Source organism: Heptranchias perlo, chromosome 3 (genome assembly GCF_035084215.1).
Source record: "Heptranchias perlo isolate sHepPer1 chromosome 3, sHepPer1.hap1, whole genome shotgun sequence".
NCBI lineage: Eukaryota > Metazoa > Chordata > Chondrichthyes > Hexanchiformes > Hexanchidae > Heptranchias > Heptranchias perlo.
Window position 1 is genome coordinate 88,273,286 of NC_090327.1, and position 26,336 is coordinate 88,299,621.

At 44.4% G+C, this 26,336-nt stretch overlaps 1 protein-coding gene across 1 annotated transcript; it reads right to left on the reverse strand.

The window, feature by feature from the left end:
* Positions 1-6,547: 6,547 nt before the first annotated feature.
* LOC137308474 (putative nuclease HARBI1) lies at positions 6,548-7,306 on the reverse strand. Its single transcript, XM_067977167.1, has one exon. The coding sequence runs from the start codon at positions 7,304-7,306 to the stop codon at positions 6,548-6,550; it is 759 nt and encodes a 252-aa protein (XP_067833268.1).
* Positions 7,307-26,336: the final 19,030 nt, after the last annotated feature.

The window sequence follows — 26,336 nt, forward strand, 5'->3', positions numbered from 1 at the left end:
GCTGTTGATACTTACACGTGGTTGGCTTAGATCATGTACTCTGATCATGAGCTAGGCTTGTTCTGTTGTTAATTCAGGAATCATTGCTTATCAATGAGAGAGCCCATAAAATTGCTATGTACAATTTGTTATTCTTGCCCATATGAAATGGGTGTTAGAACTCAGGCAAGTTCTCACATGTCAAGTATGAGGAGCCAATAAGGTAAAAATTGGTTTCGGCCCATTTTCAGGTGCATACCGACAGCGCGCACAGCAACCGGGAGGCCCGAGCTTGCTCGAAATTGAGCATTGGGCCTCATTTCAATCATTTGGGTGAGCAGCCCGCTCCTGTCGCACCTCCAGAGCTCACCCATTGCCAGTATCCAATTTTGGGCTGCCTGCCTTGCGGGACTGGCCATCAGGTATGTCCCGGGACGGGGGCAATCACGGGAGCTCAGTGGCTTTCAAAAAGGCTGTGGAGCCGGGACACAGGAATGTATGTTTTTTAGGTGCTTAGGCCGCTGATCTGCTCATCACTCACTAATTTAGTGTGATGGTCCTGAAACATTTACAAATGCAAGAGACCTAATGCCTGTTTCAGGTAGGTGCCTGGGCACAGTGAGGTCCAATTTCTGCAGTTTCAATCGCCTTGTGCAAATAGAAACTTCACAATAATAGGCATTTCTAGTTTCTCCTCCCCTATTTCTTGATTCTGTGTAGGAGAATGAATAGGAATACAGAAGAGTTGCCAGAGAGGTCAGATGGCAGCTGAGGTGTTCTGTCTGTACCCTCCACTATGCCACCATCACAGTGATAGACCCAGTCAATCCAGTCAATGATTGAGAAGAAGTTGCAGAACAGTGACTTCTGCTTCAAGATCATCTAAGAAAACTGTGCACATAAGCACCGCACTCCCAATGGCTGCCAAGTGACCACGGTCTTCAAATTTAATGGGGGGAATTTTAACCTCCCATGATGGGCAGGACAGTGGCCGGGTCGGGGGGCAGGATGGTGGCATGCGGGGAAGGTTAAAATTTCAAAAATCTGAAACCCGACCCCAACTCACCTCGAACAAGCCTACTTCTGGTTTAACCAGAGTGGGTGGGGGGGGGGCGAGTAATCTGCTTTCGAGAGTTGGGTCAGTAATTTGAATATATTAATGAGACTGCGTTCCTCAGATTGTAGCAGACTTTTACATTTAACAGCTCCGGGATGGGTTTGCCAGGGCTCGGAAAACCCGACAGCTGAAGGGAGGCGAGAACAGTCGGATCCAGCGGGTAAGTGTTTTTCCAGCATTGCTTGTGGGCCAGGAGGAGCAGAAGTCCTTCTCCCCGGCCCCCCAAGCAAACCTGCTTCCCTCCCCGCGATCTGCTTCCCTCCCTGAGATTTCCACTTCAAATCCCCCATGATCTCCAATTCAGTCCCCCATGATCTCCACTTCAGGCCCCCCAAGATCGGCACTACTGCCCCCCCCACAACAATCTTCCCCTGCCGTGTGATCTCTCCCTCCCTCCCTCCTCTCCACACCTCAGCTGCGGCCTTCTAGCACAGACCTTCCCACCCGACAGCCAGCCAGCCTCTCAGTCCACCTGGCTGCCAGCCGGGAGACGGAGAAAAAAAAATTCAAATGATGTCCTGCGGTTAAATGCGGTAGGACCTCTGCGTTCCCCGCATTTCCGGGTTTCCTGGCCGCTACAAGCTCCCCTCCATTCCATCCCCGACTCCCATAAATATCGGGGCCACTGTCTCCATATACTTTGGGACTAGCAGAAATGAAATCTGGAGTATCAGCCAATTTACTGTCTTTGGATGCATCAGTATCACTGCCAGAGTCTTCAAGATTACTGTTTTCTTCTGCATTCTTTGTAACTTTGCTACATAAAAAGGTCTAACCATAGAGGAGAAGGAAAAAGAGAACAAGGACAATCCAGAACCAAGAACAAGGGAGACAGTAACCATGAGGCTGTGGCTCCTGAATGCTATTACAGACAGGAAGACTGATGAGGCAAGCACTCAGCCAAGGCAAATTTATCTAAACGTCTGAGTTGCTTTTTTAATGAAAAATAAAGTGGCTCAATGCACCTTCTGAAACATCTCTTACCATTGAAAGTGTATTTTCTTTCCTTATTCTTACCATTCAAATAAGAATTCCTGTTTTGCTCTTTAGAACTAATACTTTCATATTTACAATACGATTTTATATTGACACATTACTTGATTTTAACCCTATCCATCTGGCAGAAACTGGGCGAGTGGCTCCTCTGGGCCACACAAGGAAAGTGTAGGCCTCACCTGCCACGGACTCACACCCACTTTCCCCGGCAGCCGACCCCACCATTTAACTGGTCCGGCCGGCCTCCAGGCCACGTGATTTTCCATCACTTTACACCCAGACTAGGTGGGAAGTCGTCCAGCAGGATTTAAATGAGACATGGTCATTAAAATCATCCGGATCTCGTTCTGCCGCGGGCAAGCGGGAAACGAACTTACCAGCGCGGTTCCCCGACGGAAACCCACTGGCTGTTAAAATCCAGGCCTAAATTTTTTTCTTTATAATGCATCATGCTTTTTCTTTGCAATGCGTTGAAAAAAATCTCTCTAGATACCTGTGTGGGAATCTTTTCGCCTCCTAATCTACAAAAGAACTATTTACAAACTATTGCTATTTGATTTTTAATATAATTAAATGCAATTTGATAATTCTTGTAAGAAATTCCAGTTCTGATCAATTTCTCTGTGAGTCAGAGGGCCCAATATTAATGCAGAGGTGGATTCCGAGCCAGCCGGGGTTGGGGGGGGGTGATGGCGGGGGGTTGGGGGGGAGGTTGTGCATTGCCTGCGTGAAACCCGGAAGAAAATTTAGCGGGTCAGAATGTCCGATTTCAACATGGTTGCCGAATTATAATTTTACTTCCGGGTTTCGCATCTCCAAATTGCGACAGCAGGCGTACTGAGCCACTATTTAAAAAGCCAATGCAGAAATGGAATTTAGAGGAGCTAGGAGGCTTTGGCAGGAGACAGTGACAATTATTCAAGAAGGATTCAGGACGAGCAAGGACAGCATCGCGATTTTACAATGCTTCCCTTGAGTTACTGATGGGTGCAGTCAGGAGCAGAAGAGAGATCATTTTCCCCAGCAACGGAAGGAAGAAACCTGTTGCTCTCATCAAGAAGGCTTGGTTGAAGTTGGCTGAGGAGGTGAGCAGCAGAAGCATTATATCTCATTCTTGGAAACAATGCAAGAAGTGGTTTAATGACCTAACCAAGTCAGAAAAAGCGAGTACAATTGCCGATTCACCTACATCCGGAGGTGTACACAACCGCCCTCTCACTGTCTTGGCAAGCGTATTATCACATCACTCCTCACACCCACTTAGTTTTCAGCAGCACCCATCCTTCACTTTCTGTGCACTTCCAAACCTCCCCATTTATGCACCCACCACTCCCACTCACCCCAATCCTGTGCAATGTAATGCATCTGTCTCATAGTCACTCTCACCCAATATACTGCATCTATTGAGTGAATATGGCACCTTCAGTCACTCACAGATCTGTTCTTTCACCCCTTGTCAGAGAAGAGAGTGCAAAACGCAAAGGAGAGGGGGAGGACAGGAGATGGCCCACCACAAGTAGTCCAGCTGACAGATGCAGAGGAGGAGGCCATGGAGATAAGTGGTACATCCTGTCAATCGGAGATGGAAAAATTGGGAACTCGTAGATGCCTGGAGACAATCTTCACTGGATACAGGCGTGGTGCCGGAGGATTGGAGGACTGGTAATGTTGTATCGCTGTTTAAAAAGGGAGAGAGGAATAGACCGACTAATCACAGGCCAGTCAGCCTAACCCCGTGGTGGGCAAATTATTGGAAACAATTCTGAGGGACAGGATACACCGTCACTTAGAAAGGCACGGACTAATCAAGGACTGTCAGCACGGATTTGTTAAAGGTAGGTCGTGTCTGACTAACTTGATTGAATTTTTGGAGGACGTAACATGGAGGATCGATGAGGGTAGTGCATTTGACGTAGTCTACATGGATTTTAGCAAGGCTTTTTACAAGGTTCCACATGACAGACTGGTCAAAAAAGTACAAGCCCATGGGATCCAAGGGAAAGTGGCAAAGTTGAATCCAAAATTGGCTTAGTAGCAGGAAGCAAAGGGTAATGGTCGACGGGTGTTTTTGTGACTGGAAGGCTGTTTCCAGTGGGGTTAAACAGGCATCAGTGCTAGGTTCTTTGCTTTTTGTGGTATATATTAATGATTTGGACTTAAATGTAGGGGGCATGATTAAGAAGTTTGCAGATGATACAAAAATTGGCCGTGTGGTTGATAGTGAGGAGGAAAGCTGTAGACTGCAGGAAGATATCAATGGACTGGTCAGGTGGGCAGAAAAGTGGCAAATGGAATTCAATCCGGAGAAGTGTGAAGTAATGCATTTGGGGAGGGCAAACAAGGCGAGGGAGTACACAATAAATGGGAGGATACTGAGAGGTGTGGAGGAACAGAGGAACCTTGGAGTGCATGTCCACAGATCCCTGAAGGTAGCAGGACAGATAGGTTAAGAAGGCATACGGGATACTTTCCTTTATTAGCTGAGGCATAGACTATAAGAGCAGGGAGGTTATGCCGGAACTGTATAAAATATTAGTTAGGCCACAGCTTGAGTACTGTGCACAGTTGTGGTCACCACATTACAGGAAGGATGTAATTGCACTAGAGAGGGTACAGAGGTGATTTACGAAGATGTTGCCAGAACTGGAGAATTTTAGCTATGAGGAAAGATTGGATAGGCTGGGGTTGTTTTCTTTGGAACAGAGGAGGCTGAGGGGAAATTTAAGTGAGGTGTATAAAATTATGAGGGGCCCAGATAGAGTGGATAGGGAGCACCTATTTCCCTTAGCAGAGAGGTCAATAACCAGGGGGCATAGATTTAAAGTGATTGTTAGAAGGATTAGAGGGGAGCTGAGGAAAAAGAAATTCACCTAGAGGGTGGTGGGGGTCTGGAGTTCACTGCCTGAGAGGGTGGTAGAGGCAGAAACCCTCATCACATTTAAAAAGTACTTGAATATGGACTTGAAGTGCCGTAACCTACAAGGCTACGGACCAAGTGCTGGAAAGTGGGATTAGGCTGGGTGGCTCATTTTCGGTACACGCGGACACGATGGGCCGAATGGCCTCCTTCTGTGTCGTAAATTTTCTATGATTCTTTGATTCTATGACAGAATTAAAAATATCTTCGACACAAATGTTAACTTTATTTCATCAATGACTGAACTATGAGAAGCCTGAGTATTTTAATTGGCAAGATTGTTACTTTGCCAGGATTAATTGATATCCATTTCTTCTGTCTTCCAGGGCCTTCACACGTAGAGCAACAGTCTGACCATGCCTGGCATCAATTCCTCAAAGGAGCTCATTCCTTTTCAGGGTGCACCATCACAGGACATACAGCCATGCACCAACGCAAATACTGGCACTTTGGTGGGTCCTGTTATACATTTAGTTGAGTTGTCACCTGGCGATTCACAATTCACAAGTGTGCACGAGCAGACACTGGTAGTGGGGGCTGCTGTGGAGAGTCCATGTCGGAGGGCGCACTCCTCTCCAAGCTCTGCTCAGCTGGACACCAATGCTGAACCCCGGGGTCCATTGTTGAAAAGGAGAATCATAGAAGGACAACAGCAAATTTGCGAGGTACTAGCAGATGTGCCACGCACACTTTCCACAATAGTGGAGAGGATGGAGGAGTCCAGCTCCAACAGTAGTGGATTGTTGTCCCAGGCAAACGTGAGAATGTCAGCCATGGAGAGAAAGGCTGCCTCCGTGGAGCTTCTAGCACAGCTCTGAAATGAGATTATGCAGGCCACGACCACGGCCATCCAGGAGATGTCTGCTATCTTAAAGAGAATGACAGACACCTTATCTGTGGCCTTACGACACATCACTGATCTGCACCAAGTTGCTCCCTAACTGAGTGGTGAGGGTGATGAGGTGCTGGCCCAGGGGATGGATGATGGCGAAAGTGGAAATGGAAGTGGGAACTCCACTCAAAGCGTTCCAACTTCTCACCCGTTACCCCCCACCCCCCAGCCCCTTATGCCAACATGCTGCCTCGCCTCCCGATGGCTGAATCTGTGCCTGCACAGGTGCAGGTGGAGCAGTCTTTGGTGGGGCCTTCAGGGACTCCAAAGCCCAGAGGTCATAGGCCAAAACTCAGTAGTAGACACAGCAGTCAGAGCTGCCTGCTACTACCTCTGCTGAAGCCGCAGGGGATGCACCACGTAGAAGTGGCCTGAAGTGTAAAAGAAAGCTATTGTAACTCACTAAGGGAATGCACAAGGGTGTTTGACAAAATGTCATGTTGTAAAGTTTTCTTTTTTTATAACAGCACCTAGAATTTACCATTTCCCTCTCTTGTCCATTATTGCTTCAGGGTGAATGTGAATACATGACAGGACCTATTGGGGGATGTGCAGTGGGTGTATGTTTGGTTGAAGGACTGTTTTGTGTGGGGGGGTGGGGGCGGAAGATTTCATTTTTTTTTTCAGTGTGACTGGAACCTTCAAGCTATCCCTGGCATCCCGAGCAGCAATGTACGCGGCTGGTCTGGCTATGGGTGCCCCCACCTTCAAATTGCTCCTTGTCCTCCTCCTCTTCCTCCCCCTCTTCTTCAATGGTCTCATCATCAGAAGATGATTGATAAGCACCTTGGTCATTTTCCACCTCTAACCCTTGCTGCTGCGCAATGTTGTGCAGAGCACTGCACACCACTATCATTCTGGACACCCTTGCTGGCGAGTACTGAAGAGTGCCTCCAGACCTATCCAGGCACCTGAAGCACATCTTCAACACGCCGATAGCTTGTTCGATGACACATCTGGTGGGCATGTGGCTCTCGTTGTAGCACGCTTGCGTCTCATTGGTGGGGTTCCTCACAGGTGTCATGAACCAAATTTGAAGGGGGTATCCCTTATCTCCAACGAGCCTTCCCTTAAGTCTGTTTCCTGGTAGAAAGAGGTTTGGAATGTTGGACTGCCGCAGTATAAAAGCATCATGGCAGCTCCCAGGGAATCTGGCGCAGATCTGAATGAACCTTTTCTTGTAGTTGCAGACCAGCTGCACATTGATGGAACAAAATCTCTTGCAGTTGATGAATGCTCCTGGTTGTTCTGGTGGTTCTCGGATTGCCATGTGTGTGCAATTGATGGCACCCTGTACCTGTGGGAAGCCAGCCAGAGACGCAAATCCGACTGACCGCTCATTCTGGCTATTGTTGTAGCAGGGGAAGTTGACATAAGTCGATGCCCTGGAAAACAACCCATCCATGACCTGCCTTATACATTTATGTGCAGCCGACTGAAAACCTCAGGATGTCTTCAGTGCTGCCCTGGAAGGAAACAGAGGCAAAGAAATTGAGGGCAGTGATGATTTTCACAGCGACGGGTAATGCGTCGCCACCAGGTCTTTTTCTAGGAGGCTGCAGATGTCTGCGACCGCCTACCATGTCAATCTGAACCTGCGAGAGCACTGCTCTTCAGATAGGTCAAGGAAGCCGATCCTCTGTCTGTACACCCTATAAGGTAGTGCCTCCTGCGACCACGGCCCCTCTGCTGTTCTCCACTCTGTTCTCCTCTCTCTTGTGCACCTGCAGCTCCCACCACAGCACGACCTTGCTGCCGTGGATGGTGATTATCTTCCTTTTTCGAAGTTGCAATTTTCGGTTCCACTGAAGTCCTTAAAGACACTGCGGGAGGCCACTCACAAAATGGCCAAAGTTTTATTTTAACGTTGATTTTTGTGAGGCCAGGATGAACAGGAGTGCTCCTCCTGGGCTCACAAAATAAACTCTGGCCCGCTTCTGGGATTACCTCCTCCACCCTTCCCAGGCTATGACCGATGACTAGCTCCACCCTCAGAGTGCCGGTTTGGTGCCCGCAGCTCACTGGCTGCAGGTAAATGAGGTCCAAGCCTCAGAATGGCTTGGGCCTCACAGCAATAACAACGGGAGGGCAGTGAGAGTGTTCCGTCCGCTGAACGCCCATTGTGGGCCTCAAATTAAAATCAGCCCTACTGTGTCGGTGCTTGGCCTCTCCCCAGCTACTGTTTTAAATTCAGCGCATGTGAAATTTTGGATGCAAGCCAGGGGGTCGCACTATTTTATGATGCATCACATCAGTACACAATATAGAAAATAAAGGAGAGGATGACAAAAAGGAATAGGAAGATGTCAAAAAAACAATTAGAATAGCAACATAAGAACATGAGAAATAGGAGCAGGAGTAGGCCACACGGTCCCTCGAGCCTGCTCCACCATTCAATCAGATCATGGCTGATCTTCAACCTCAAATCCATTTTCCTGCCCGATCCCCAAATCCCTTGATTCCCCTGTACAACAATCTATCGATCTCAGCCTTGAATATATAGCAAAGAGGAACTATGAAATTAAATTATTCAAGGAATATAAAAGAATATAAAAGAAATAGTAAAGTATTCTACAGACACATAAATAACAAAAGAAAAATTAGGATAAGGATAGGGCCACTAAGGGATGCACAAGATAAACTCACAATGATGACAGCGAAATAGCAGAAACATTGAATAGTTACTTTGCCTCAGTATTTATCAGGGAGACTAATAAGGTGGGCATGATATTAGAAGAGGAGATCAAAAAAGGTATAAAGACATTTTAGATAAAAAGCTCGGAGATAACTGATAAATTAATCAAATGTAGAGAGGATAAATCCCCTGGTCCGGATAGTAGAGGCACCATTACATATATATCAAAAATTAGAAAAGGGAATAGTGCCAGAGGACTGGCGGACAGCTAACGTGATTCCTATGTTTAAAAAGGGAGATTGAACAAGTCGAGGGAACCATAGACCAGTTAGCTTAACATCAATGGTAGGAAAGCTAATGGAATCTTTACTCAAAGATTTATAGACAAATGTCTATAAAGTGTCATCAGCACGGGTTTTAGAAGGGAAAGTCATGCTTGACCAGCCTTATTGAATTCTTTGAAGAAGTAACAGAAAGATTAGACAAGGGTAATGTAGTAGATGTAATATATTTGGATTTTCAAAAGGCCTTTGATCAGGTACCACATTATAGACTCATGACTAAGGTCAGAGCACGTGGAGTCAGGAGTCAGGTAGCAGAATGGATAGCAAGCTGGCTCAAACTGGCTACAACACAGAAAACAGAGAGTAGGGGTTAAAGGTATCTACTCAGACTGGCCAAAGGTGGGAAGTGGTGTTCCGCAGGGATCAATGCTGGGACCACTGTTGTTCACAATTTACTTCAATGATTTGGATTCGGGAATTGGAAGTACAATTTCAAAATTTATGCATGACACCAAATTGGGAGGTGTAGTTAGTACAAAGGAATAATGCATTAAATTACAAGAAGACATTAATAAACTTGCAATTGACAAATTAATTTCAATATAGATAAAGTATGAGATGGTGCATTTTGATAGGAAGAATAAGGAGCCCACATATTGCTTGGATAATAAGAGTCTAAATGGGGTAGAGGAACAAAGGGATCTCAGGGTACAGATACACTAAAAGTAGTGACACAGGTTAATAAGGCCATAAAAATGACAAACCAAGCACTAGGGTTCATTTCTAGAGGGATAGAGACTGGGGCTCTTTTCTCTAGAAAAGAGAAGACTGAGGGGTGACCTGATAGAGGTCTTTAAGATATTGAAAAGGTTTGATAGGATAGACGTAGAGGAAATGTATCCACTTGTGGGGGAATCCAAAACTAGAAGTCATCAATACAAAATAGTCACTAATAAATCCAATAGGGAATTCAGCAGAAACTTCTTTACCCAGAGAGTGGTAAGAATGTGGAACTCGCTACCACAAGGAGTTGAGGCAAATAACATAGATGCATTTAAGGAGAAGCTAAATAAGCACATGAAGGAGAAAGGAATCGAAGGATATGTTGATAGGGTTAGATGAAGTAGGGAGGGAGGAGGCTCGTGTGGAGCATAGACGCGGCATAGACCAGTTGGGCTGAATGGCCTGTTTCTGTGCTGTAAACTCAATGTAACTCAATGTAAGTACGTCGGGCCACCACCTGCAGTTTCTGTTGCAAGTTTAGATAAACCATTTAAAAATAGGAGGAAATTATCATTAAAAAAAATCCATTTACACAAGCAACTATCACCACAAAATTTAGCAAGTCTGGTACATTTCAAAATAAACTTTGAGATAGTGTTGCATTTATGCATTCAACGCTAAGATGGCATCATTTTAACTTGGCGGCAGGAACTAAGCGGGTGGGTGAATAGTCACAGGGGAGACCCTTCAAGGATTGATGAGGAGGCACACGTCATGGAAGAGGGCGATTCCTCAAAGGAGCTCAATTTCTCTGAGGGTGCACTGTCACATCACATCCAGCTATGCATCAGTGGAGATACTAGCACTTCAGTGGGTCCTGTTAGGTTGTCACCTGGTGATTCACCACTCACAAGTGTGCACGAACAGACACAGGTGGCAAGGGCAGCTGTGGAGAGTCCGCGTTGGGGGGCGCACTCCTCTCTAAGTTCTGCTCAGCTAGACCCAGATGATGAGCCCCGGGGGATATCGTTGAGAGTGAGAATGATCGAGGTACAGCTCCACCTTTACGAGGTAATGGAAAAGGTGTCACACAATAGAGGATAGGATGAAGGAGTCCAACTCCATCGCTAGTGGATAGGTGGCGCAGGTAAATGTGGGAATGTCTTCGATGGAGAGAGTGGCAGCCTCCATTGAGCTTCAAGCACGGCTCTCAAATGAGTCCATGGAGGCCATGACAATGGCCGTGTGGACTCTGGATACCAACATGTCTGCCGCCTTAAACAGGCAGACAGAAACTTCATCCGTGGCCTTAGAAAGCACCACATCTTCTCACCAACCTGCTGTCCAGCAGAGCGGTGGGTGTGATGTTGTGCTGGCCCAGGAGATGGATGGTGGTGAAAGGGGACATGGAAGTGGGGACTCCACTCAAAATGCTCCCACATCTCACTCATTGTCCTCCGCCCCCCCCCACAACCAGTACCCGCAATGCTGCTCCCGATGGCTAAGTCTGCCCCTACCCAAGTGGCAGGGCCCTCAAGGGCTTCAAAACTCAGAGGTCGTAGGCCGAAAGCATCTCAACAGTCAGGGCATGAATCTGAGTAACTTGCCACTACCTCTGCTGAAGCCACAGGGGATGCACCACATAGAAGTGGTAGGAAGAGGAAGGCTAAGGTTTTGTGATCACCAAGGGTATGCACAACGGTGTCTAATGGAATGTCATGTTTTTAATTTATATTTGTTTATTGTTAAATGCAGATTAAATATTATAATTATCACCACCACTGCCACGGCTTGCCCATTCTGGAGTCCCTTATGTGCTTTATCATGAATGCCAAGATTGATACCACCCATTGGGCATGTTTACAATGGGTGTATGTGTGGTTGAAGGACTGTTTTGTGCAAGCGGAGGGGAGGGGGAGGGATGGGGGGGCTGGTGTTGGTGGTGGTGGTTGTTCCAGGCGGTCTGAGTAATTCACTATCTTCAGTTTGCAGATCTCCTTATGAGAACCTGTTAGATATGAGTGACTCCCTGGCATCACGAGCAGCCATGTGCGCCGCTGCTCTGGTGATGAGTTGCCCATCTTTGTCCTCCCTCTCCTCCTCCTTCACCTTCTTCTGCTCCTCATCATCTTCTTCAATATTGCCAGCAGATGAGGATGCTTCATGAGTGCATTCAAGCTCCTTCACCTGTAACCCTCTCTGCTGAGCAATGTTTGCAGGACGCAACACACCACTATCATTCTGCGCACCCTCACTGGTGAGTACTGAAGGGATCCCCAAATCGATCCAGGCACCTGAAGCGCATCTTCAGCATTCCTATGGCTTGTTCAATGACAAACCTGGTGGTGATGTGACTGTCATTGTATCACTGCTGTGCCTCGTTGGTGGGGTTTCTCAGAGGTGTCATGAGTCACGTCTGCAGGGGGTATCCCTTGTCTCCAAGGAGTCAGCCCTTAAGTCTTTATTGTGTGTGGAAGAGGGCTGGCGTGTTGGACTCGGGCAAAATGAAGGAATCATGGCAGCTGCCGGGGAATCTGGCACATAACTGCAGAAACCTCCTTCGGTGGTTGCAACCAGCTGTGCATTGACAGAGTGATATCCTTTTCAGTTGATGAACAGTCCTGGCTCATGTGCAGGTCCTCGGATTGCCACGTATGTGCAATCAATTGCACCCTGCACCTGCGGGAAGCCAGCCCGAGAATGGAAACCCACTGCCCTCTCCGTCTGGATGATGTCGTCGCAGGGGACATTAATGTAGCCAGATGCCCTGGCAAACAAGCCATCCCTGACCGGTTGTATACGCTTATGTGCAGACGATTGACACACCCTGGAGATGTCATTGGTGGCGCCCTGGAACGATCCAGAGGTGAAGAAATTGAGGGTAGAGTTTACTTTAACTGCGACGGGCAATACGTGACCACCAGGCCCAGCCAGAAGCAGCTTTGCATGAAAGAGCGTGCAGATGTCTATGAACACTTGGCAACTCAATCTGAGCCAGCGTAGGCATTGCTCCTCAGAGTGGTCCAGGATGTTCAGCCTCTGCCTATAGACCCTCTCACATGGGTAGTGCCTCCTGCGACATCAGCCCCTCCGTTGGTCCCTTCTCTGCTCTTCTACAGGTCCTTGTGACGCACCTCTGTCTTGTGCACCTGCAACTCCCAGAACTGCACGCTGTGCCTGCCGCAGATGGCAATGTGCCTCCTCCTCCAATGTACTGTTGAATAAATCCAGTATTGAGTGTTCAGTTCCATTCGCAACCCCTCAAATAATGAAGCAGTCCGAGCCCGCATGCAGCAAGACCTGGACAACATCCAGGCTTGGGCTCATAAGTGGCGAGTAACATTCGCGCCAGACAAGTGCCAGGCAATGACCATCTCCAACAAGAGAGAGTCTAACCACCTCCCTTTGACATTCAATGGCATTACCATCGCCGAATTCCCCACCATCAACATCCTGGGGGTCACCATTGACCAGAAACTTAACTGTACCAGCCATATAAATACTGTGACTACAAGAGCAGGTCAGAGGCTGGGTATTCTGCGGCGAGTCACTCACCTCCTGACTCCCCAAAGCCTTTCCACCATCTACAAGGCACAAGTCAGGAGTGTGATGGAATACTCTCCACTTGCGTGGATGAGTGCAGCTCCAACAACACTCAGGAAGCTCGACACCATCCAGGACAAAGCAGCCACTTGATTGGCACCCCATCCACCACCCTAAACATTCATTCCCTTCACCACCGGCGCACTGTGGCTGCAGTGTGTACCATCCACAGGATACACTGCAGCAACTCGCCAAGGCTTCTTCGACAGCACCTCCCAAACCCGCGACCTCTACCATCTAGAAGGACAAGGGCAGCAGGCACATGGGGACAACACCGCCTGCACGTTCCCCTCCAAGTCACACACCAACCCGACTTGGAAATATATCACCGTTCCTTCATCGTCGCTAGGTCAAAATCCTGGAACTCCCTTCCTAACAGCACTGTGGGAGAACCTTCACCACAAGGACTGCAGCGGTTCAAGAAGGCAGCTCACCACCACCTTTTCAAGGACAATTACAGATGGGCAATAAATGCCGGCCTCGCCAGCGACGCCCACATCCCATGAACGAATAAAATAAAATCCATTGCACCCCCCCCATCCTAATATAGTCAGTTTGAGGGGGTCCGAAATATAGGTAAATATGTCTAAACACAAGAATTCTCAGTGTAAACAAAGAAACTTTAGTTGAAACACAAAGGTTTGTCTGAGAGAACTGATTGCCCTGCTGCAAAATCTCACCTTTTATTCACATGTATCAATCACTGGTTTAAAGTTCCAAATATGAGTCGGCTGCAACTCGGCTCCGTTTCCATGGCGTTTTTCAGGGGCAATGGGAGACACTTTCAGGAGACGTTTAAATGGTTTGTGTAACTCACTGCACAAAATGTTAATCCCCTTAACTGGTTTAAATGCCTAAATTGGCCCTTTTAATATCGGCCCGTTGGCGTTAAGTGCCGACAGGACTTCATGGTGGCAGAGGCGCATGCATCCAAACATGTCTGGATCAAACCCGGGATGTGGTCCCGCTCCGAAAACTTAGCATTTTCACTGTCCATCCGTCCCCAACCCACCCGCTCTTGTGGGTTAAAATTTAACCCCATGGTAGCAAAATGAAATGTTTAAAGGAAGGGATGACATCTAATTCTCGAACAGGACTTGATGGAGATTGCACTGTGTCCACTGGTAGTTAGATCACTTGTGGGTATTGCTTTCAAGTTCAAGTACAACAGAATTTCTTAAACAATCCTGGATCCCATTGAGAATTCATACCCACTTGCGATCACCTCATGTGGAAAACATATAACTTTACCAGCAAAGAGTTCTTACATCACTCAGATTTTATTTTATCTTAGACTGCTTTTATACTTTTAAAGAAAGCTTCAGAGTAGTACTTGTGACAGGTGCTTACTGCATCTATATTTCAAGCATAGTTACAATGCACCCAGCTATCTTATGTGACAGGCACAAGCAATTGGAAATATAATAATTCTATGTATTGAACAATCAATAAAAAAAATGGGTAGAGAACGATAAAGCAGCAGGTGTTTTTGAATCAACCCTCTGTAATAAGGGTATTGTGCTGTGTTATCAATGTATTATTCAAGTCCCTTCAGTATGAGAATTCCTTAATACCTTTCATTTTTTTCTGGATTGACATCACTAGCTATTCGTATGTAAGGCTGATTTGTTCTGAACTATTTTAAACCATCTATTAACAATCATAAACAAGTTGTTTAGTTGGTGTTATACTTAGTACAACTGTGTTGTTCATGATGAATAATATACATTTGTTGCCAATATGATACTTTTCAAAGCAGAATGAACATAATTATATTGTCTAATTACACTGTTTGTTGGGGAGACGGTTGAAAATTGTAAATCCCAGGTCCCACTTTCACGTATGAACACAGGTGCACACATTAAGATTGAAACTAATGTGCATGTTAAATTGTTGCACACGGTGCACTATAAAGCTCTATTCAGTTTTCTGCTGTAATGTATTATTTGGGATCATAAACAACAGGTGGCTTGTTGGCTATAATTATATTGCCATTTCTTTGGGTGCCATTATTTGCATGAGACTGCCTTTTCCAGGTTGTCCTGCTACCAGTGTAAATTTGAATATCTATCTATTGATCTATTATATATTAAATTTAGAACTTGGGATACACTTTTCATTGAAAACTCGTTGTAAGTACATGCACTAACCATTACTTCTGTAGGTGGCGGTGTTATAGGTATTTTCAATGTTACAAGTGTCACACTGTGTGACATTCAATACCTGTTATTTTACAATGAGAGTATTGTACCTCTGGCCACCCGCTTCCCAAATGCATTCTGAAATTTTTTTTCAACCACCATTTTCTTCTTAGAAATTGAAATTTCTATGAACAAAATAAGGGTTTAAACAAAATGGGAAAAAAATTAAATTACAAATATCATAATAACATTATTATATTTGTCCTGAAATTGTCTGTTGTGTCTTCTAATGCCTTCATTATAGTTTTTACACAAAGGTCTCAGCCTCTCCCAATAGCTTGGCTCGGAATTATTATTTTTGCCCAGAGCTGTGACAGTGAGCTGAATTTGTATTGTGCATTCTGAGTATCTGAGCAACTCGAATCAGTACTGTCTAGTCAGTTATACTGACTATATCTCTATAGACCGAATAGTTCTTAGAAAAAATAGCAATGCTGGAATTCTGAAACAAAAAGCAGAAAGTACTGGAACTGTAAAGAGAAAAGACAAGGTAATGTTTTGGATGTAACCCTTTATCAGAACGGTTCTGATGAAGGTTACATGCCCAAAACATTAACTTGTCTTTTCTCTCTACATCAATATTCATTCAGTTTATGCTATGATTTTGGCATTGGTCCAAATATATACATTCTATCCAACATTTCATTAAGATTTTCACTATAATATTTTGCATTTATTGCTTTACATTTTAAAAACCAGCCTCTTCTTCTGGAGGAATGATGATATTCAATTTTGTCATCACCTGGGATACGTGGTCAGGAATTTCTGGATCATCGAGATGGTGAGACCCACTTTAGCCCACGTGAAGGTCAGTACTCCTCAACTCACTTAGAGTACAGTCCTCCTGAGATACACCGGACGCCGACTGAGTCAGTACAGCCGGAATTCCTGACATAGGGAGCCCCCAATAAAATTTGCTCTGTGTGAGGTGGGCATGTTCTTTTACAAGGCAAGTCAGAAACGCACTGAAATGGCTGGGAGATGGAGCAACCTGTTCTCTGCGTTTGTCCAGGAGGTTCTGCTGGTCTCCCGCCGGAATTACAGTGGAGGACCCATGGAACCCCAATGGATTTTAGGGCCCTGTACATTTGAAACAGTTGGGGAGTATGGCTTGCGTTCTTGTGTCAATGAGGCAACCTAGAAATTGGTATAATTTTTTTTGGTTATTTTCTTCCAAGATCTGTACACAAAAGTGAGGAGACCATTTTCTAAGTGCACACTTTAACTCTACTATTCACCAAAAATCAATAACTACTTGAAGGGAGAACTCTTGTGATGAGATCTCTCTGTGCATTGGATTATCTTGAGAGATCAGAGAATATTGTTCATATGGCACTAGGCTTAGTTTGGAGCTGGCACAATTGTCGTTAGAGACCCATTGAGGTTATTGAGAAGTAATTTCTTAGTGGGTTAATAAGAGGATTCCCACATTGAGAGCAGGTGGGAGAAGATTTTCCCACTCTAAGAATAAGCAGAAGGTGGATTTGGTGCTCATATCAGGCAGTGTGAGTGCGACAGGCAAGATATGATGGTAGAGCATATGGCCTAACCACCATCAAGATTAACTATTTACACCTACTCAATGTAGTCTGACTGCCACACTTCATGCCACTACTACTGAAACACTTATTAATATCTTTGTCGCCTCTCCCCCTACGTTCATAAGAACATAAGAACATAAGAAATAGGAGCAGGAGTAGGCCATCCGGCCCCTCAAGCCTGCTCCGCCATTCTACAAGATCATGGCTGATCTTCTATCTCAACGCCATTTTCCTGCACCATCCCCATATCCTTTGATGCCTTTAATATCTAGATATCTATCGATCTCTGTTTTGAATGTACTCAATGACTGAGCCTCCACAGCCCCTTGAGGTTGAGAATTCCAAAGATTCACAACCCTCTGAGTGAAGAAATTTCTCCTCATCTCAGTCCCAAATGGCCTACCCCTTATTCTGAGACTACCCTTATTCTAGGCCCCTGGTTCTAGACTCCCCAGCCAAGGGAAACATCTACCCTGTCGAGTCCTGTAGAATTTTGTATGTTTCAATGAGATCACCTCTCATTCTTCTAAACTCTAGAGAATACAGGCCTAGTCTACTCAATCTCTCCTCATACGACAAACCCGCAGGAATCAGTCTGGTGAACCTTTGTTGCACTCCCTCTATGGCAAGTATATCTTTTCTTAGGTAAGGTGACCAAAATTGTACACAATACTCCAGGTGTGGTCTCACCAAGGCCCTATATAATTGCAGTAAGACATCTTTACTCCTGTACTCAAATCCTCTTGAAATAAAGGCCAACATACCATTTGCCTTCCTAATTGCTTGCTGCACCTGCATGTATGCTTTCAGTGGCTCATGTACAAGGACACCCAGGTCCCTTTGAACATCAACATTTCCCAATCCCTCACCATTTAAAAAATACTCTTCATTTCTGTTTTTCCTACCAAAGTGGATAACTTCACATTTTTCTACATTATATTCCATCTGCCATGTTCTTGTCCACTCATTTAGCCTGTCTATATCTCCTTGAAGCCCTTGCATCCTCCTCACAACTCACATTCCCACCTAGTTTTGTGTCATCAGCAAACTTGGAAATATTACATTTGGTTCCCTTATCCAAATCATTGATATAGATTGCAAATAGCTGGGGTCCAAGCATCGATCCCTGTGGTACCCCACTAGTCACAGTCTGCCAACCTGAAAAAACCCGTTTATTACTGCTCTCTGTTTTCTGTCTGTTAACCACTTCTCAATCCATGCTAGTATATTACCCCCAATTCCATGTGCTCTAACTTTGTTCACCAACGTCCTGTGTGGGACCCTATCGAAAGCCTTCTGAAAATCCAAATACACCACATCCACTGGTTCCCCCTAATCTATTCTACTAGTTACATTCTCAAAGAACTCCAGTAGGTTTGTCAAACATGATTTCCCTTTCATAAATCCATGTTGATTCTTCCAAATCCTATTATTATTTTCTAAGTGTTCTGTTATCACATCCTTTATAATAGATTCTAGCATTTTCCCTACTACCGATGTCAGACTAACAGGTCTGTAGTTCCCTGTTTTCTCTCTCCCTCCTTTCTTAAATAGTGGGGTTACATTTGCTACTCTCTAATCTGCAGGAACCATTCCAGAATCTATAGAATTTTGGAAGATGACAACCAATGCATCCATTATCTCTACAGCCACCTCGTTCAAAACCTTCGGATGTAGATCATCAGGTCCTTGGGATTTATCGACTTTTAATCCCATTAATTTCTCTAGTATTATTTTTTTACTGATACTAATTTCTTTCAGTTCCTCATTCTCGCCAGACCCTTGGTTCTCTAGTATTTCTGGGAGGTTTTTTGTGTCTTCTTCCGTGAAGACAGACACAAAGTATTTGTTTAATTTCTTTGCCATTTCCTTATTTCCCATTATAAATTCTCCCGTCTCTGTCTGTAAGGGACCCACATTTGCCTTCACCAGTCTTTTCCTTTTTACATACCTATAGAAGCTTCTACAGTCCGTTTTTATGTTGCTCACTAGTTTATTCTCATATTCTATTTTCCCTTTCTTTATCAATTTCTTGGTCCTCCTTTGCTGAATTCTGAAATGCTCCCAATCCTCAGGCTTACTGCTTTTTCTGGCAACTTTATATGCCTCTTCCTTGATTTAATACTATCCTTAATTTCTCTTGTTAGCCACGGTTGGACCACTTTTTCTGTTGGGCTTTTGTACCTTAAAGGAATATATATTTGTTGCACCCTTCACAAACCACAACTCATCTAAAACTCTGCCACTTACATCCTATACAACACTAATTCCTAATGTCCTAGTGCCTCTGTCTGCGTCAACTTTCATGGCTCCATATTCTCCAATACAGTGTGGTAGATTTTCACTTTGGTGGTGGTGGAAAACGGATGGTAGCAGATCAGTCGCCCGTTATATATCCTGCCTGATCGATTTCAAAACCCCCATCAATTTCAAAACCCTTGTTTTCATCTATAAGATGGGTAATGCGCCCAGTGAAATCGGGGTGCTCCGCACGCAATCGCAACCTAATTGAATGTATTTGCGCGTGCTTCCGGGTTTCCTGTTGCAAACCTGCGGGAGGAGCCCTATTTAAAGGGGCAGTCCACCAATGTTCCTCCCTTCAAAATTTTTCTCAAAACCTACCTCTTTGATCATTCCTTTGGTCCCCCCCAAACCCTTCTCCCAACAACTACTCAGTATCTGGTTATTTTCACCGCTGTGTGTTATCGTCGGATACCCAGCAACATTAAACGTGTAATGAAAATGCAAGTTATTACTGAGAAAAAGTACAGAGCAGAAGGTGGTCTTCACAAGCATATGTCGACAAAATGGAATTTCATAGGCATGCTTGGGAGGGTGGAAAATCTATTTCCATCATTCTAAAAGTTAAAATAAATTATTGGTAATTCATTATTGGTGACTATTTTTCACACCTTTACAAAGTAAATAATATCACTGAAAGGATAATATGCCATTACAAGATTATTTAATAGAATCAATTTTCCGATATGCACTGCAAGTCTTGGCCGCCAGCAGTGCATATTGTAAATTTGGGCATGAGCTGCATGCAATTTTTCAACCATTCATATACATGTTTGAAATTTTGTGCACAGCACGCCATTGAATTTCTAATTCATGCTTTAGGCAGTAAGGCTCTGCGCCAGGAGCACACTGTCAGAAAATTACCTCTAATATCTATAATCATAGTGGCTCAGAATTTGCTGGGAAAATAACAATGAGTTAAATGCGCACACCGTTATTAGTGTGTAAAAAAACCCAGCAATTTGTGGCGAGGAAGAGATAAGCCGTGAGTTGCAAATCGCCATAAATTGCTGGACGATTTGCGTTGCCCTGCCGTTACTTTTCTTACTTTTCCTTTCTGTCACTTTTTTCTCTCTCTCTTAATCCAATCTTTCTTTCCCTCTCTTTATTTCTCTTTCTGCATCTAATCTGACTCTTAATTCACCCTACTTCCTTCTCCGTCGTTCCTCTGTTTCTTTCTCTATTCTTAAATTTCATGGGTAAGAGATAGACTGTTGGTCCCATCATTCACCAAGGTCCCAGATGCCCGTTGACCTCGCCGTGCCATTATCAGCTCACACTTCCAGCAATTTGCAGCGCAAACATTTTCAAGCTGAAAGGGTGAGGAAAAAGTCCAATTCAGATGCCCCACTCCAGCGGCTCAATAGATAGACTTCTCAGTTACTTTGTGTATGTGCAGGGAATGGAGAAAAACTGTGTGAGTGAGAGGGAGAGAGATTCAGAAGAGGGAAGAGCAAGTGTGAGAGGAGACGCAGAACAAAATACTGGATTGAGCAGAGTCACCTGTTCTTTTCTCATTATGTGTCAGGATTTAATTTATCTATTTCCATCATGTTCCAGCTGTAAAATAAGAATTAAGAAAAGATTAAAACGAAAGAAAGTATTTGCTGTAAAGTGTAATACATGTTAATATGATTTCATTTTATTAACAATCACATGAAGATGTTAAGAGATAATAATTTTGCTACACTTTGATTTCTGTAGACATTTTAATGATATAATTTCTGAAATCTTACTTTGAGTGGGTAGAGTATTATAAAATGTTGAAAAAGGGGGCGGGGAAAGCTTAGTTGGTCTTTTCTATAAATTGTGAAAACAAGAAGCCTCTGAAAATTTGCCCTAAAAAGTAGGAATGCATCTCATTTGGTAATACTATTGCCTTTGGCCCAGAAGATTATGGCTCAAAAATCTGCAGCCATTTAGGCAAATTCCCGCACCACTACAGCAGCCGTTCACCAGAGTAGCTGGAATCCAGCTAGGACCCAGATATGCTGGGCCCCGGTCTTGTATCCAACTTTACTGGATGGCCTTGTGATGGGGTAGCCTCCGCCCGCCCCTTACAAGGCCATCACAAAAGGGTGAGTGGCCCTGGGGGTAGGGACTACAAACATCAGAGTTCCCATGCCTTGGACCTCTTTTGGCAGCTGTCATAACATTGGCATTGCTACCAGCTGACCTAGGTGTGCATATGGGAGCCTTCTGGAGCTCCAAGCTTGGATTAACCCCCAAAGATCTAGATAGGATTTTAAAAAAGATTTCAGGGGCACCTAAATGCTACTTCTGTGGGCTGGGGGGGGGGAACCCAACATTCTCCGCTCCCCCAGCCTGGGACTCTAGGGCAGGACTTCCTCACCTCTTCAGTAGGGAGCACTCCAGATTTGCTCTTAGCCCACCAAAAACCTGCAAATTATGGGAACTCGCCTCGACTTTGCTTGGTCAATGATGCAGGTCCTGGGTGGTCATAGGTCAGCATTTGCACGTTTCTGTGGAGCCAGGAGGAGCAGGAGTGCTCCCCACTGACTCCGCAGTCCTCGTGATTGCCCCTCTCACTCTCCACCATTGTCCGATCCAACCCCACTTCTGGGACTTACCTGAGGGTCACTGCCAGCAGTCCAAAATGAATTTTTCTTGTGTGATCTGTCGGGCCTCCATGGGCAGTTTGCTCTGAAGATGGAGATGTAGATGTTACTGAGCAGGAGGCCCAATTTTGGGATGGCCTCGACCTCTCTGCTCAGGTGTGGGGTAGATATTTCTACCCCAGTATCTCATGTATTTATGCAATCAATTCCCTCAATGTTTGAAAAACATGGATCATAATCTTTCTCATTTGTCCAGTCAGAACAGATTGAGCTCTCTTAGCTTCTTTCCATTGTTTACCGACTTAAAGTCAACAGCCTTTTGCAGTTCTTTGAAGCCTTTTTACCACCTGTTTGTGGCTTTTATATGTGGGATTAATAATGTTCTGATTTTAAACTTGCCTCAGGGTTTTTTTTAATCCATAATTAATGAAAATAAATAATTTTATTAAGGTTTTAAAAATAATCAATATAAAGAATATTCATCAGTTTTTGGCCTCTCCTAACACTCCACAGAAGATTGTGACGATGAGAATGAGAAGCACAGGGTGAGGGATTGAGCACTGGTGAGGAAAGGGTAGCAGTGGTGTTGATTGATAAGGAGCCAGTTGGTACAGTGCAGAGGCCCAGCACACTCCTTGCCCCTACTAACTTGTGTAGAAATGTTAACCTCAGTGGCCTACATTCAAACGCAGGCTGTGGCAGCAGCAGAATCATAGTAAGGAGTTATTTACCTCCTTGCGTAGAACATTGGAAGGAGATGTGGGAAGGTTGGAGGAGCCTAACAAATAGATATGCACTGCTATCTCCAACACAAAAAATGTCATGAAGCAATCGTTATTTGCACTTCAAACTACTATTGAGCTTAGTAACACTTATTATGCAGACCATTGACACAAATGGAGCTTCTCTCAGGACTACTACTTTAAAGATCCAATGAAGTAGACTTTATTCTCAGATCACTGGTAAAGTTAGTCATACAAAACCAAGATATCTCCTCAGCCTTCTTTGCTGGGACAGAAAACAGGCCAACTACAACTGGCCCCTTAAATATAGTGAATAAAAATAACAAATAAAAGTGGATACAGCACGTCTTTGAAAAATTTCCATTGCGAGCTAAATTCCTCAGTGAAGTGGCTACCCATCAGTGCAAAGCTGATTGAGGATAAAATGTCTTCAATTAAGTGAATTTGATTTCCTTCTTTCGTACAAATACAAGTCTAGAAATTACTGTTTGCAATATTGGTAGTCAAACATTTAATATGACATTCCTTTTTCTGCTATTTTAATGAAGACTCTAGTCCATTTAAAATAAATAATTTAATGGCTTTGTTAAAATAGTGGATTGATGAATTTCAAGTGAAGACTTTACTTCATGCATTAATATTAATATTACGGTTGGGGTTTTTTGACCATTTTTTCCACAGAAAGGATTAAGATAGAGAGTTACTGTAAGAAAATCATTATACAGCATTATACAGGCTTTTCTGCTGAACAAGGCCTTCTGTTCTCTGATGTTAGCATCAACAGGCTTTTCGTAACCTTGTGTAGATAATGCACCCTTGAGTAATGAGACATCCTGTCTCCATTCTTATCTCATGTTATAGGATGGTTTAAGGGAGGCAGTGATGTCAGGTACTGTATGTTATCTGGAATGTGCAGGGAGGAAAGCAGATGGCCACTTAGCCTGAACAGTGAAATGATTGATAGGAGGCCTCAAGGGTTCACACGGTCCGGCAGCACATTATAATGTGTATAAAGTAAGGCATAAATCGTGTATGTTAGAACATTCTCAGAGGGAGACTGGACACGCTCAAGTGATGTCAAGGACCTTCGAGAGTACATCTCAGAACCTTGTTGGTGTTAAGCTTTGCCAGGTTGTATCTAAACATCTTATTTAGTAATTTAGAATTGTACTCTTGTATTTTAATATCTTTACCACTTGTCCATTGTAACTTCTTAATAAAACTTTTATGCTTTGCAATACAACAGCCTCAAACCTCTTTATGCAAGGAACCAAACCTTACACAGGATTACTCGCATTTTGGCTCCCAATGAGAGGCAAGGTGGTGCAATTTTATAAAAAATAAGTATTTGGGTTATTGAACCTATTAAATGGACAAAGTTGGGATTAAAAGTTTTGGGTCACAAAAGAACTCTGTAATAGTCCAGGGGTGGTACCGATGGGTTGTTTAATGTGGCGAGAGATTATATCCTTGCACGGACTCACAATTTTGCAAAAGAGAAAGTATGCTTAGGCGCGGCAGATGGGATTGATAGTTGCGAGAAGATGGGAGGAAAGCCAATAAAAACAGAGGTGGATAAAACAAAGAAATATATCCAGGAGAAATTAAGAACTTGTGCTTTATTATTTAAAAACTGTCAGACTTTGTGTGAGGTTGAGGATAAATTGAAGGAGAAAAAGATCAAGGGTGATGGTTGGAAAGGAGAAATGTACACTTCCAGTATCGTATCCCTGCCATTTCTTTATCTGGTTAATATGTACCCACCCTATCCCTTTTATCAGCATGAAACTTGTACACGTTACTACTCAATTTGTCTAATATCGAGAAGGGTCCTTCGAATCTCTTTCCTGTGATAATGTTCAGTTTCACCATCACTTTGTCCCCCACTTCAAGACCCTTAACATAAGGGCCTTTTATGGCCTATGGCTGATGAGCAAGTTGAGGAGGACTAGACCGCCTGTTCTGGAACATTCGAAGGCTATGCGTCCGATAAGCTTTTAACATTGGACGATGAGGGGGAGTTCGAACATTCTGAACCCTCCATACCTGAGTCAATTGGTGAAAACAATTAAAAACATAAAGAGAAGGAATTTAAGTTGGAAATTCCAAATTCAGCCGTCCTATGTACATCTGTGTGTGGGATAGAAAGTGTTAATTTCAAACAGACTGCTGGCTGCGAGCTGCCAGCTCCAAAAGAGAAGAGAGAGAGAGAAACCTTGGGCGATAAGGCCGAGAAGCTAGCAGTGTCTCATGCTTTCCTGGACATGTTTTTCTGGATTTGTTTTGGTTAAAAGGATTATTCTTTAAAATTTAGTAATATTGCAGCAGTGCTTAGTCAAGCGATTATATGTTTTACGCTTGCCATACACTTTGAATAAATAATTGTGTCAGATACTAACCATTAGCATATATTACATTTTGCAGGTACATTACCAAGATTGAACCATGAACCTATTGCTGGCTGTCGTGTTGAGCTACATCTTGCCCCTCGGTGAAGCTGGACGGCTCTGAGGTGACTGACACAGTACCGTCACAAGTTCTGCCATCAATGATACCAGGCCATGGTCACAACGGAACATTCGGGCACACGTACCACCAGGGAAAGGGCTTCGATTGACATGTACACGTGTCGGCAATGGAAAAGAACCAGCTATCAAGTGTTATCGGATGAATGCGAACACCAGTAAAGACAGTGACATTGGGGGCACTAAATTGGGCCGTGTGGCACCCGTTCTTTCAGTGCTACGCAGCCTCTCCAACATCCAAGATAGCATCTTGGCTGTGCATGCACATATCCAGCATGACGTGCACTGGACGTCATTTTGGTATAGGAGTTAGCGCATGCGCAAATACTGAACAGCGGAAGCATGTAAAGTAAGGAGAAAATGTATACAATCAGTGCGCAACGCTGATTTAAAGTGATAGATACCATTTTGGGACTTAACTCTCAACTCGACGAACAGTCTTAACCCTGACCATCTGAACGTGTCTTAGAGTGCCTGGAGGAACCCCACCAGCACTATTTAAAGGGACCATGCAGGATTTATAAGTTAGTGGCCGGATTATTGCTTCTGGCTGCCGAGACATTTGTAACTGTTTTTGGAGGTCTCCTATACTTGAATACTAGGACTAGGGGACATAGCCCAACACTTAGAGCCAGAACATGCAGGAGTGACATTAGGAAAAGCTTCTACATGCAAAGGGTGGTAGAAGCTTGGAACGCTCTTCTGCAAACGGCAGTTGATGCGAGCTCAATTGTGAATTCTAAATCTGAGATTGATAGATTTCAGTGAACCAAGGGCATTAAGGGATATGGGGCTATGGCGGGTATATGGAGTGAGGTCATAGGTCCACCATGACCTAATTGAATGACGGAACAGGCTCGAGGCCTAAATGCCACTGCCACATGCTGCCTCCTAATATGCGCCATCTTCTCCTGCAAGAAAGTGGGACATGTGTCTGGGTGATGTGCCTTTCATGGTTGAATAGCTGCCAGTGTGTGTGGCCTGTGAGTTGTGGTTAGGTGGCCTGCAACAGTGGTAATGTGTAAGGGTGAGAGGAAGCATCTGATTGGAAGAGTTGAGTACTGATGGAAAGAGTTTGTTGGTATGTGGGTGATGGGGGAGTGTAGTGCGTGGAGCAGTGGATGCGGCTAGTGGTGTAGTTGGTAGGAGACGCCACTTGACAGTTGACCTCACTCACCTTGAGCATTCATGTCAAAGCATTGAACTTCTTCTTGCACTGCATCCATGTTCATGATGCTGTGCGCCTGGCATTGACTTCATCCCCTGCTGCCTCTCACTCCAAGGTCTCCAGTGTATCAGC

What these genes read in the sequence shown, in the direction of transcription:
- LOC137308474 (XM_067977167.1), bottom strand. Translation starts at nt 7,306, where the DNA reads ATGGATGGGTTGTTTTCCAGGGCATCGACTTATGTCAACTTCCCCTGC.